At 52.5% G+C, this 12,900-nt stretch overlaps 1 protein-coding gene across 1 annotated transcript in view; it reads left to right on the top strand.

Moving 5' to 3' along the window:
- Nucleotides 1-12,618, top strand: part of vps45 (vacuolar protein sorting 45 homolog) — a 31,215-nt gene extending 18,597 nt beyond the window's left edge. The window contains exon 15 of the mRNA XM_088620374.1: nt 10,574-12,618. Coding sequence (XP_088476500.1) covers nt 10,574-10,661 — 88 coding nt within the window. The 3' untranslated portion in view covers nt 10,662-12,618. The remainder of the gene's footprint in view (nt 1-10,573) is intronic.
- The last annotated feature ends 282 nt before the right edge of the window (nt 12,619-12,900 follow it).

Below are 12,900 nucleotides of genomic sequence, written 5' to 3'. Positions count from 1 at the left end.
AGCTCTTCCCGCGTTTCCGATCGCGTTACAGATAAAACCCCTCCTGCCCCCGTTGAAAGAAGTGAGCCCCCTCGCTCTTTCAGACCTCTCGCCCGTTTCATTTCCCATCGTCTGCGCAGCACCTAAATAGTTCCCCCACATCCAGCCCACGAAGGACATTTCCAGAGGTTGTCTTTTTGAGAAGGTGGATGGGGCAGCGATGGCAACGGGAGTGTCTGAAGTCAAAATGGACTTCGGACGAGACCACGAGGAAGCTGCCCCACCAGAGCTCCCCTCTTCCTTGTTGTTCCTCCGTTGGCGAGCAGCAGATTTTAAGCCGAAGTGATCAGTTGTGCTTCTGTCTGGTATTGCTGTTTCCTGGAAGCAGGTAGGCGCCTGTCTCCGCACTGGGCCTCCATTAGCTGTGATTTCCAGTAATGCTGGGTAGCGAGAGAGGGGGGCCGGCGGGGGGGTTATTGATTCGTGCTCAGCTGAGTGCTATCTTGTGACTCATTGGGTTCCCCCTAACTCTATTAGCAGGAAGAGAGCCCTTATCCTCAGAACAACAGCTTGCCTTTTATTTCCATTTTTCTTCTTTTGCATTTTTAATACCCTTCACTTAGCGTGTAAGTGACCCGCTGGAAGGGTCTGTGTCCCAGAGTCGAAGTCTGCGCAGAGAGCACAGAATCGTTTGCCAGCATTTTAAAGACCTCTTCGTTTGTGTAATTAACTCTCTCTCCCCCCCACACCCGCCATGCACACGTCCTTTAAAAATGCCTCATTTTTTATTTTCTGCTGCTCTGCTTTGCTGCCTTCCTATAAGCCACACCCGGCCGAGTGGAGTTGTGATGTGGGGGGGACAGTTTATCAGCCGTGAATAAGCTTCAGAATGTTGCGCGACGTTGATTTTCCTCCCCTTCAGTCTGATCATTGGGTTGTAGGTAACCGATCTGAGTCTTTTTCTGGTTCCTTGAAGGGTCCCAGAACATCAGTTTCATGTGCTTGGCTTTCCCAACCCCTGCCACTCTTTGTGTAAAGAAAGTGTCCCCTTATTTTCAGTTCCTCTTCGGTTGCATTTGTCTCTCCACGTCCTGAAGTCCCAGAGCAGCTGTTGTCTCCTGGGATACTCTGGGGATATATCTGTAAGTGAGCAGATCCCAGAGATTGTAGCAGGAGCCTTATTAATGCATGGAAAAAAAGGAACAAAACAGGGATGGTAAAAATAAACACTCCTAAACAAGGAGAAAACCTCCCACATTTTTACATTTCCTGAGTCAGATACAGGATTAGCTGCTGGATTGTAATGAGTAGATTTGTTGAGGCTGACTGTCGTTGGAGTGTTATGGAAACCACATGCAAGGTGTCAGACAAGGCATTTTTTCATTTACAGTCCATTAATTTGAGGTGCCTGCAGTTCTTCTTTCAGGCTGTGGGAGTGGAGTATTGTAGGACACCAGTTCAAGATGCTCGTCAGGTTTTTTAAGTTAGTGAGTTAGTTTCACGCCATATTGTGAAATCTTCTCTCGAAGTGCAGGCCGAGATGGTCACAGCATCGCTGGACTTCCCCATCTCTTTTGCAAAGGGGGCCAAAATGAACCTTAAAGAATCACATCCATCAGAATATTCCGAGACCAAGTTTAAGAAAACAAGTTTATCGCCCTGCAGCTCCCAGCTGGCAGCCCCACTGAAGCCCAGCAGCTGGGAGCCCGGCCAGTACCTGGATGGGAGACTCCTGGGAAAGCTAAGGCTGCTGCTGGAAGAGGTGTTAGTGGGACCAGTAGGGGGCGCTCACCCTGCGGTCTGTGTGGGTCCTGAGGCCCCAGTGTAGTGATGGGGACACTATACTGTAAAAAGGCACCGTCCTTCAGATGAGACGTAAAACTGAGGTCCTGACTCTCTGTGGTCATTGACAATCCCAGGGTGTTTCTTGAAAAGAGTAGGGGTGTAACCCTGGTGTCCTGGTCAAATCCCCCCCTGGTCTTTACCCATCATGGCCTCCTAATAATCCCCCTCTCTGATCATCACTCTGCTCTTCTCCCCACTGAGAGCTGGTGTGTGGGGGGCGGACTGGAGCATCATCCAGGTGGGGCTGCACACTATCCAGAAAAGCGGAAAAGAGCTATATAAGTATGTAAGCATAAGTATATGGAATTGTTGTTATTATTATTGTTATTATTATTGTTATTAATAGGGAGCATATTTAGCTCAAGATGGGGGGGAAAAAAGACCCCTTTCGGTCTGTGTGGGATGACCGTGTCCCATTTGCTTCCCCTTTGCCGGAGGCGGAATGACCACACAAAAATTCCGGAGCTCAGAGTCAAAAATCGGAGGGGAAAAAAAAAGCCAAACAATCTGGCCTTTGTCAAATCCAAGACGCCCCCTCGCGAGCTGCGGCCCCTCCGGCTCGGCGAGCGCGGCGCAGAGAGGGCAGCTCTTCGGCGCGGGCGGGCGGTGAGCTGACCCCGGGGGGCGTGCTGGTCACGAGGGGGTCCGGGACCAGGAGGGTCCCCGTGTGACGGAGGACAGGCGGTGTCTGAGCCAGCTGCAGACCCCAGCTGCTCCCTCGCTGCTGGGGGAGAATCGATCGGACCCCGAGCGTGCAGCCCTGTGTTGGCCTGTTTAAAGTCGCGCCGCTGTCCTGTATGTGTGTGTTAGGAAGAGAGCGAGAGAGAATTGATTCCACTAGCTTTTGACTGAGTTACTTAATGTAGCTCCTGGCCATTTCCACTTGACTCTCTCTCTCTCTGTGAAAGCATGCACATTCCTCCTTTGAAAGTTTACCGGGTTGAGCTTTCCTTTGTTAAAGATCTGGATTCACACATGAATTTATTTCCGGCTACAAACCCTCCTGGAACTGGGCAGCTGCATCTGGAGTGTCGGAGTTGGGTTAGATCGCCAGGGAGTGGCGTCGACACTCCCAGAACAGCGAGGAAGTGCCATTGTCTGAATGTGAATTGGGGGATTGACCTGTGTCTCCTGCCCGTTCCCTCATACAGGGCTTCAGCGAGTATACGGAGGGTTGTCTCGCGGTGAGGTTCCTGAGCCAGTGAGTGATCCGCCCCGGATGGGGGCCACTTATAGCAGCGACCCCAGAAGGGGGCTGGGCGTTGCAGTTTTTAGTCTTGCAGTGAGACTTCAGGGCAAGGCTCTCGGAGAGTAGCGGCCTCAGGCGTTACCATTCTGGCCCGTTGGCAAGGTCACTAAGACAGCAGGGCAGGTCAGATCCAAGCAGGAGCGACTGGGCCGAGAAAAGTTTCCACTGCTGGTACCCGTAAGGGAAGAGAATGCGATAATTGTACTGTTAATGGTCCAATTCTGGGCTTTGGTCCGGTCTCCGCCAAATTCAGGTTATACTCAGGGGGTTAATGTGTCCAGAGGCCCTGCGCTTGGCTAACATATTAAGACTTGGCCCCCTTTGCCGTGGGGCCACACCCTTTTTCACATGAGCCCAAACCCTTGGCATATGACCATACCTACAAGGAATCTTGTATCTATCTATCATAGCAAAAGGGCTCAGCCATTACATCACTGACAATCCTAGGTTCAGACCTGGACTCTGCCGGCTTTTCCAGGCAGCAGTCTGTCCTGTGCAAGAAAGCCACAGTCTTTTGTATTTGTGCCACCCCAAATCAGCGAACGGCTGGCCTTCTCATCATGCTGGGTCTTCACAGTGGACAGCGGTTTACCTCTTGTGGTCTTAGCATGCCTCCTGAGTTCATTACTGTCGCCGGGCCTTGGGAAAGCTGCAGTTTACTGTACTAGGTAATAGGACACCAGGCGTCACTTGTGTAAGCCACGATCCGAGAGGGCACTCCATCTGTGCTCAGCTGCCCTGATGTCTCACACCAGGAGAGTGCAGCTCCTGGTGAGGGCGACAATCCAGCTCTCTCTGCTGTTTGGTGTGCCGTGCCTGTCGAATGTAACTCAGCTGTCTGGGTATTGTGTGTCACGAGTAAAGATACAGAAGGTCCCGTTGCGAACGTTTTGTACAATTCAGGCGGCAGGTCCCCCTGCTCAGCAGGTTAACCAGCTGTCCTGAAATCTAGAGACCGGCTGCCAGCTGATATAAGATTTTCTATTTGGGTTGGCAGAGGGGTGGCAGCAAACACCTACAGGGGTGGCATTATTAAATGATATTACGTAGGATGCACTACTGAAAGGTGTCCGGGTGTTCTGCTCTGCACCAGAGGCGCTGTGCCACCTGTATGACAGGAGTGAGCAGGATGGCACAAAGTTGATGCTCAAACCCCCCGTTATTTCTCCCCGGATTTTGTCATGTTTGGAGAGCTGCATAAAGAGCCTTTTAGATGAAGTACACTTAAAAACTCCTGATTCTCAATGCGACACGATGTCTCGGTGACGGTGTCTGTTTATCTGGCGATCCGCCGTTTACAATATAAGCTCCGCCTGCCCTCTTCAGAAGGAATTTGTTTCTGATGTTCAGTTTTCTTTCATTGGTCAATGTAAGATGGTGTGGGATTTTGGGGGAGGCGGGGGGCTGCTGGGGTAGCAAAGCCGTATGTAGGGCAGGCAGCGGCTAGCTGCCCCCTCCTGCCCTGCTCCAGTCCTGCTCCAGCCCGCGCGCCCTGGCTCGGCTTTCAGCTCCCCCAGTGAATAATGCACGAGCGTCAATTATGCATGCCCGGCCACGGCCTATCCCCCCTCCCTCTCTGTTTCAGACAGGTCGGAGCTGCTCCTGCACAGCTGCTCACTACTGGGGGGGGTGCCCGTGTGCTTTTGTGGGGGTCCGCCAACTCAAATCTCAGAAAATAAAACCTCGTCTTTATCCCTTCTAGTGGGGGGGAGGGATACCCTCAATTAGGGGTTCCTGTTCTGACCAGAAGCATGTTTTTTTTTTATTTGTAATGTCTTTAAAGCTGCAGCAGCAGTATGGAGAAGACCTCAATGGGTCTAATGAAGCCCTTAGCTGCACCAGTGTAGCCCTATCATCTTGAGCCCCTGGTGATTCCAAGAGACCTGCGGTATTCCTGGACTCCAAGGGCGATGAGTGGGGCTCCCGAGCCTAACTTATTTACTGGGGCAGGAGAAAAGCAGGGCTCTCACACTCTGATGGGAAGTGGAAGTGCCGTTTCTCTGTTCTCTGCACCCAACACCCCATCGATGGGCAGAAAGCTACTGGAGTCAAGAGGAGGGGGGAAAAGGCAGAAATCCAATCCTGGCACGTCGGCCCTCTGGAAAGCCGGAGCGGTGGGGATCCTGAGCCGTCTCCGGGCGGGGGAGCGCGCTGGCGGCCGTCCCGCAGTGCGAGAGTCCCCCCCGCGCTGCGCGGCGGCTCTGGGTTATTGATGCCCAGCGGGGGTCGGGTGACGGCGCTGGCGGAGCCAGCCAATCTCTCCCCTGGCGCCGGTCTCGACTCGCGCCGGGTTCAGATTCAAATTCCGAGAGCTTTATTGGCGTGAGCGGTGAAAGAGCAGATACAATTAGCACAACATCTACAGCCGTCTGCTGTGCAGACATCTTACGGGACATTTCCATCCCAACACGTATAACATGACTAAGTACATCAAATACAAAAAACATCAAACGCTGTTGAGAGACAGGCTCACTGTCTCCGTCTCTCTCTTTTTCTGTGCCTTTCTGTCTAATTCTCAAGTTCAAAGGTCATTGACGTGACCTATGAATCAAAGCAGAAACAATGAGAAACCTTCACTGGACCTTGACAGGCATCACATTAAACATTATTAGGCGGGGTGTTGCCTCACTGTGGGGCAGGCCGTGACGGGAGGTCACTGCTCCTGCTCTCTCGCTGCCTCGTGATCCTTTCCAGTGCCCAGGGGCTCGGTCGTGTTGGCTCAGCAGGCGGGTCCCACCCGCTGGGCGCACTCGCAATTCTGTGCACCCCAGGGGAGCTCTGGGGGAGGCGGAACCCTGTCGCACCCCAGCAGGGGCAAATACCCCCTTTCAGAGCTTTACCGAAGGAAGCCTTCAGTGAGTTGGAACCAGGCAGGACACGGAAGAGCCGTTGATTCATTTAAGACCCAAGCTTTCGTTCCTTATCCTGTAAAAGCGAAATTAAAAAAAGCAGAACTGCTAAGAATTTGGGCCACCGCAACCTTCCTCAGGCTGTAATAGAGGTTCCACATGCCGTCATCTCTCTGATGCGTGTAGCCTCATCTCACTGCTCTGCCCACGTAATGGAACAGGGCCGTTGGGAAGACATCCTCCATTATTCCACTGTTGTTTTACCTTATTTTACTTGAGCCTTGCATTTGAACTGAACACAAGATAATGGTATCCCCTCCCCTTCCAGGTCTAGAGTTCGGAATTTGGGATCTGCAGGATTATCGGATCCAAAATAAGTTATGGGGGGGACAATTCATGTAAACCGCCGGTGCCCCGCTGTTTAAATTAAACAGATCCAGCGGCCGTCTGCAGTGGGCGGCCTGGCAGCGCGAGATATCTCTACTTCAACAGCGTCCTAAAAGATCGCGTCTTCAGAGCCAGGATCTCCAGCCTGGAAACTGTACCAAACACAGTCAGGGCCTGCAGTCTGTGGGTATGTTATTATCCATTATACAGAACGCTGCTTCTCGGTGACTGCGGTTGACACAGTGGCTATTAGCTTTCTGTGATTTTAAAGAAAGAAACGCCTAAAAAAAACCTGAAAGCCGCACAGTGGGGGGAAAAACATCTACTCTCGTTCTTGCAGTGCCTTGCAATTTCTAACATCAGAGGGTTTGGAATTTGCTGGGCATCTGTTTTATCTGTCTGGAATGGCTTTGTCTGATCGGCCTCTCGTTCCTTTGTTCCTGATCTTGTCTATAAGCGACTAATGCGGTCTGGATTGCCAGTCTTAATGCATTTTTGAGACTTAATTTTTCTGCCACAGATTAGATTGCGGCAGCCCGTCGATGTCCTGCACATGAGGTAATTCATGCTAATACCGATTGCAGTCGCCCGAAGAGCCGATAATCCTGTGTTTTTGTTCTGTTGCAAAACTGTTGCAAGAAAATCTCGACCCTGCGCTGATCTTTAGCCCTGTAGACAGAGGTTGCAGATCTTGGGTTATGATCAGAAAAGTGACGAATGGATCACCAGACCCTACCAGATGTGCTAATTTTATAATGCGTTTATACACCTACAGGGTTTTAAAGGGAAAATTGGTGGGCAACAGTGGTTTGCACTGCTGCCTCCCAGTGCTTGACCCTGGGTTTAATTCCAGTCCTGGGGTGCTGTCTACATGGAATATGTTCTCCACATGTTTACATGGGTTTTCTCCAGTTTCCTCCCACAGTGCAAAGACAGGCTGGTGGGTTAACTGTTCTCTGGGAAAACTGGCCCTGATGTGCGTCTGTGTCTGTGTATCTGCCCTGCGAAGGCCTGCCAGGATATATCCTGCCTTGTGCCCATTGCTTTGATAGGTTCTGGCTGTCCTGCAACCCTAAAATGGATGAAGCAGTGGGAAAATGGATAGGTGGAACATCGTTTGTATAGATGTATTGTATTTATGAGGAGTAACGTATTTGAAATCGTTAAGATCACTTTATTGGCCATACGCAATTTCTTGCATTAGGAATTTGTCTTTTCACATACTCCAGCTTGCTCTCCATGAGACACACAGACAGGGAGAGAAGCTGGGGGTCAGAGCGCAGGGTCAGCCCTTTATACAGCGCCCTTGGAGCAGCTGGGGTTCAGGGCTTTGCTCAGGGGCCCAACGGAGTAGGATTCCTCTGCCGGCCGTGGGATTTGAACCGGCAACCTTCCAGCCCCAGGCGCAGATCCCACCGTTCCGTGGCTTTATTTAAGATGCACAAGGGAAGGAGGGAGCTTGTTTGTGGTGTATGACGTTTTTTGTACTGTGTGGATCTGCAGGTCTGGATTATTGTGACCAGTTTTATTCCCTTGTGTTCATTGTCCATTGAAGTTATGGCTGCAAACAAGTCTCGGGCATTCCAATCTGGAACAGAAAATAAAAGAAATATGTTGGCATACAAATGTTTTCAAGATTGTATTGCACTCTGGTAACCTAGGGTAGGGCCTTGCTTTATGTGACAGACGTTTAGGGTTCAAGGCTGGGTCATTCCTCTGACCTTGACTGGGATTTTCCAAGCAGAGGCACACAATTGACAGAGCAGCCCCCTGGAGGTGGAGTTGGGATTCGTCAGTGGGATTGCGGGCATGTTGCGCCGTTGGCGAGAGACTTGTTGCCCCACCTTGGGTGGCGTGGGTAGGTCGTGGAGGTCGTGGCCGTAGAGCTGCGCCTCTTGACAGAAAGCAAGCGCTGACTCCAGGTCAGGTGGGTGCATGTTAAAAAAAAATCAGTGCTTCCAGATTTGGCAGCGGTGGAGTTGGAACTGGGAGTTACAGTCGTTTCCTCCCGCTCTGTCACGTCACACAGCAGTGCATTGTGGGAGCAGGTCACAGTGCAGCCAGTAGTCCTGGCTTTCGGGTTCATTTCAGTGGCGTGAGTTAGGGTTCAGCTGTGATGCAGTGGGTAACCAGCCTGCTCTTACCAAGCATTCCAAAATAAAAGGCAAGCCCACCGAGTCAGTAAAATTCAGATCAGAACAGAACCACGACTGGATTAAGACAGCGTTTCTGCTCAGTTTCAAAACCCTTTTTCAGTGCAGCATGTGCTCAGACAGCAAGTGAAAGCCCTCATCAACACAGCGAACGATAGAGTTGGGGGAAATGTGCACGTTTTCCTGCTTCAGCTGGGAGGTGAGCCAGCGTTGATTGACAGGTAACCCTAATCGCTCCTGATCGGGGCTACAGAGCAGAAAGTTGGCAGAAGGGCAAGGCTGGGCATTTTCGCACCAGCTGGGCCTTATCGCCCACTTGAATGCCCGGATCCCTGACCCCAGTCAGCAGAGAGCGAGGGGTGCCCGTGTCTCTACTGCTGTTTTCACACAGCCATACAGCGCTGCTCCCCAAATCCAGATGGGATCAGATAGCGCTCAGCGCTGGCCTGTGTGTTCAGGGCTGGGGGAGGGATTGGGTTGCCATGAATCTTTCAGCAGGCCGTGTTGGGTAACAGCGGCAGACGAAAGGGAAGTCAGGTCTTCTCCTGGGTCGGACATTTCGAATCAGCTTGGGGGGAGAAAAATGTACCGAAGCACTTTTTCTTTTTTGAGCTGAGGTCCTGCTACAAGGACAGCCGGGGAAAAAATCATTTTAGAGTGCAAATTATCCAAGTTGGAACAAGGAGAGTTCCATAAATGGAGACGTTTGGGCAGACGGATGCTGATATATACTGTAGATCAATAGACAAATGAATGTATAGATAAATTCTGATGGATGGCTGCTTTAGAGTGACTGTACAGAATAGGCTGATGGGTCACTGCTGTAATAGAAGCTGACCATTATTCTCAGACCTCTTTGTTGTCTTCGTCTCTGTCCAGTGTTCTAGCTAGTTGGTGTGCGGATGGATGTCCACCCCCTCCATTTTTTTAAAGCTTTATCATGTGCTTTATTTTCCGATGTGAGTCTGGCTTCGCCTGGTTGCCCCCTGGGTCTGACCCCGTTGACATCGGCACTTCCCTAGTTCGGGAGAGTCCTGGCTGGCCGCGTCACGGCGTTGCCCAAGCCAACAGAAACGAATGTGGCCTCCGGTCGCGGGCTGGAACCAATTGATGTCATGGTTAAACTCTTGAGTTCCACGATCAGCCGCGGGGCATCCTGCTCCTGGCTTAGAGCAGTGTGGCGTTTCATCCAGGCGCGCGGGTGACCAAGGCTTTCAGCTGAACCCCAGTTCCAGTCGAGCCACAGACCACTTTCAAGACACTGATGGGACCCGCTCGGACAGGGATGGCGCGGGGGAGCCTGGACTGGGTCTAGCTCTGACGGTTAAACCGATTCCCTGGGTTCCTTTGAGAAACAGCCTTGATGAGAAGCGCAGATCAGTCATCTACTAGACTATCCACCAAGCTGTATCTCAGCGGCTCTATCGCCCTGTAGCCCACAACTGGCAGCCCACTGGAGCTCAGCAGGTGTGAGCCTGGTCAGTACCTGGATGGGAGACTCCTGGGAAAGCTAAGGCTGCTGCTGGAAGAGGTGTTAGTGGGGCCAGTAGGGGGGCGCTCACCCTGCGGTCTGTGTGGGTCCTAATGCCCCAGTATAGAGACGGGGACACTATACTGTAAAAAGGCGCTGTCGTTTGGATAAGACATAAAACCGAGGTCCACAGTCATTAAAAATCCCAGGGAGTTTCTCAGAAAGAGTAGGGGTGTTACCCCAGTCCCCTAGCTGAATTATCCCCCTGGTCTTTACCAGTCATGGCCTCCTAATAACCCCCATCTCTGAACTGGCTTCATCACTCTGCTCTCCTCCCCACTGAGAGCTGGTGTGTGGGGAGAGTACTGGCACATCATCCAGGTGGGGGATACACACTGGTGGTGGTGGAGGGGATCCCCATTACCTGTACAGCGCTTTGAGGGGAGTGTCCAGAGAAGAGCTATGGAAGTGTAAGGAATTGTTTTTATTCTCTAGCCTGGAGTCTTTTGGAGGCTTTTGTGCTCTTAATCAGTCAACACCCTGCTGTACCGCCCTGCTCAGCCGCGTGTCCCACAGTGCTCTGCTGCCGCAGCAGTACGCGTGACGGAGGTGTTCTCCTCTGCCTTGTCTGCTCCCACAGCTTCCTGGAGGAGGTCACGGCAGCCAGCGGCTCCGGGTGGTCATCCGAGAGGCCGCACGGGTCGGGCCGGCCTCCCAGCCGGCGCTGAATTCGGACCGGGCGTCTCCACCCCGCCCTCCCCGCCCTCCGCCCGGGATGTTCCCGCGATCCCGAAGGCCCGAGTGACCGTCTCCTGGCGGAACGACGTCCCGGCTGGGCCAGTGGTGGGCGGCGGAGCGTGCTGTCGCCGTACCCCAGACATTCCCCTCCACAGCACACAGACCACCCCAGACGGGACCCTAGAAATGCCACGAGCTGTTTGTCCCAGATCTCGGTGATGTAAGATCTCGGTCAGCCTTCACCACCCTCCCTCTGGTGTTATCTGTGACGGCGTCCCTCCTAGATAACGTCTCCTAGCAGCATCTGATGCAATATCTAGCAAATAGGAAGTCGAGCACTACCGGTCCTTCGCTAATCACTGTTCTCTGTTTCTGCATACAGTTGTTGGGGGCTGTTTATATGAATGAGAAATGTTCTGGTGTTGGCCAACTAATAACTAATATTGTTGATCCAAGACGAGCACAAGCTCTTTGAGACTTTGAGACACTGTTGGTTGCAGATTCTGTTGAGAGATTCCGTTTTGGCAAGGAGAGTTTTTTATGCGCCACACCAGATACCGCCCAAGGACTGATTAGGTCAGATCTGCTACCGTCTGCCTCCCCTCTCCCCCTCTGTAGTGTGGGCACAGGCTGAAGTCGGGTTCGGATGCGTCCCCCCCCCCCCCCCCCCCCGGCTTCAAAGCCCTCCTCCCGCAGACCTGAAATCTTCCCTTTCTTGGAGGCCCTGCGATGCACTGGTCCCCCTCCCTGGGCACGTTCTCTGGGTCAGGTGAGGCGAAGGCGTGGCCTGAGTGAGAAGAGGCGCTTCATAGGGGGAGAGTGACAAAGGGGGCGTGGCAAGGGGGCGTGGCTTCGAAGAACTGGCGGGAAGTCCAGTGCTGTGTTCCGCGAGTCCCAAGGGAAGAAAGTACTTGACCTGGGTGGGTCCGGATGGCATCCAAGTCAGGCCGCGTGAGCAGTGAGGGTTCGCTGGTCAAACACCGCAGGCGGGGAGACTGGGATGGGAGTGTGTTTGTCGTTCTGGACGCGCAGTTTTCTTGGATCTCGTTCTCACAGTTTCTCGGCCAGCTGCATCTGAGTGGGGGGGGTGCGAGATTCTTTTTTTCTCCCTCCAGGCCAACCCCCCCCCCCCCCGCCTGCTCCCTGGAACAGCAGTGCCCGCTGTCCAGGCCTGGGCCTGCCCAGTACTGCTCCCAGTGTGCGCTGGCATTCACTCCCAACTGAGCTCTCGTGAGTTAAATCCTCCATTGAGCCAATGAGGGGATCAGAGGTTTGTCACCAATTACGGTGGCTAAAAAGCTGCATTGTAGCCGTTTCTGAGCTCGGATCAAATGTAAGTTTCCTGAAATCTCGAGCGGTTTCAGAAGACGCAGTGGTTGTCGTTAATCTGACTGGTGGGAGCCTGCTGCGGGCTGTATCCGGAGAGGTCCGATGTGCTTTTCCTTGGCGGTTGGCCACGGCCGAGTACACCGCCCGCAGGAAGTTGGTTGTGCTCGGCAGCGGTCACTTGACGGCTCAGGCGGCCAGCTGTCCAGCGTGCTCATGGCCGGACCTGAAACCCTGCGGGCCGCCGTCTCTGGGAAAGGAAAGATACAGCTGGGAAGGAAAGCAGATCTGACACAGGTGCAGGTTTCAACACAGTGGAAGGATGAGGATGTGGGACCGTTTCGGAGGCGCGAACAGAGAGACATGTTCCTGCTTTTCAGCTTTGTGTTCATCTGAGTGAAACACAACCAAGGCGTCAACACATTCACACCCACCTACAACACACACACACACGCATGTATATACACTATGTATACATTTATGTGTGTAGAACTGAAGGTTTTGTGCTTTGATTGCTGTGTGCAGTCGTTTGCTTCTGCATTGGATTTGGAATGTCGTCTTCATATGAGCATATGGCGAATGTGAATGATTTTTGTAAATAAAAATACATTAAAAGTACAAGACATCTGAATCTTGATTGTACTCTAATATATTATGATAATGTATTAAGAAATAGTTAATATCGAGAGCTTTTGCTTTCTGGGACAGGGCGAACGTGCACAATTGTGAATGAATGAATTGTTCTGGTCAGGTCCGCACTCATCTCGACGAGAGCTGCGTCGCAACTCCTGCGGCTTCTCTGCAGAGCTGTTGGCGCTGTGGGGACACTTGGGTTCCCACGCGTTGGCGCTGCCCGGAGATTGCAATCGCCCGTCTCCAGCACGGTCCCACCTGCAGATCTCC

The sequence above is a fragment of the Lepisosteus platostomus genome, chromosome 26 (genome assembly GCF_059453375.1).
Source record: "Lepisosteus platostomus isolate fLepPlt1 chromosome 26, fLepPlt1.hap1, whole genome shotgun sequence".
NCBI lineage: Eukaryota > Metazoa > Chordata > Actinopteri > Semionotiformes > Lepisosteidae > Lepisosteus > Lepisosteus platostomus.
This window is presented reverse-complemented; position numbering and strand designations above follow the sequence as displayed.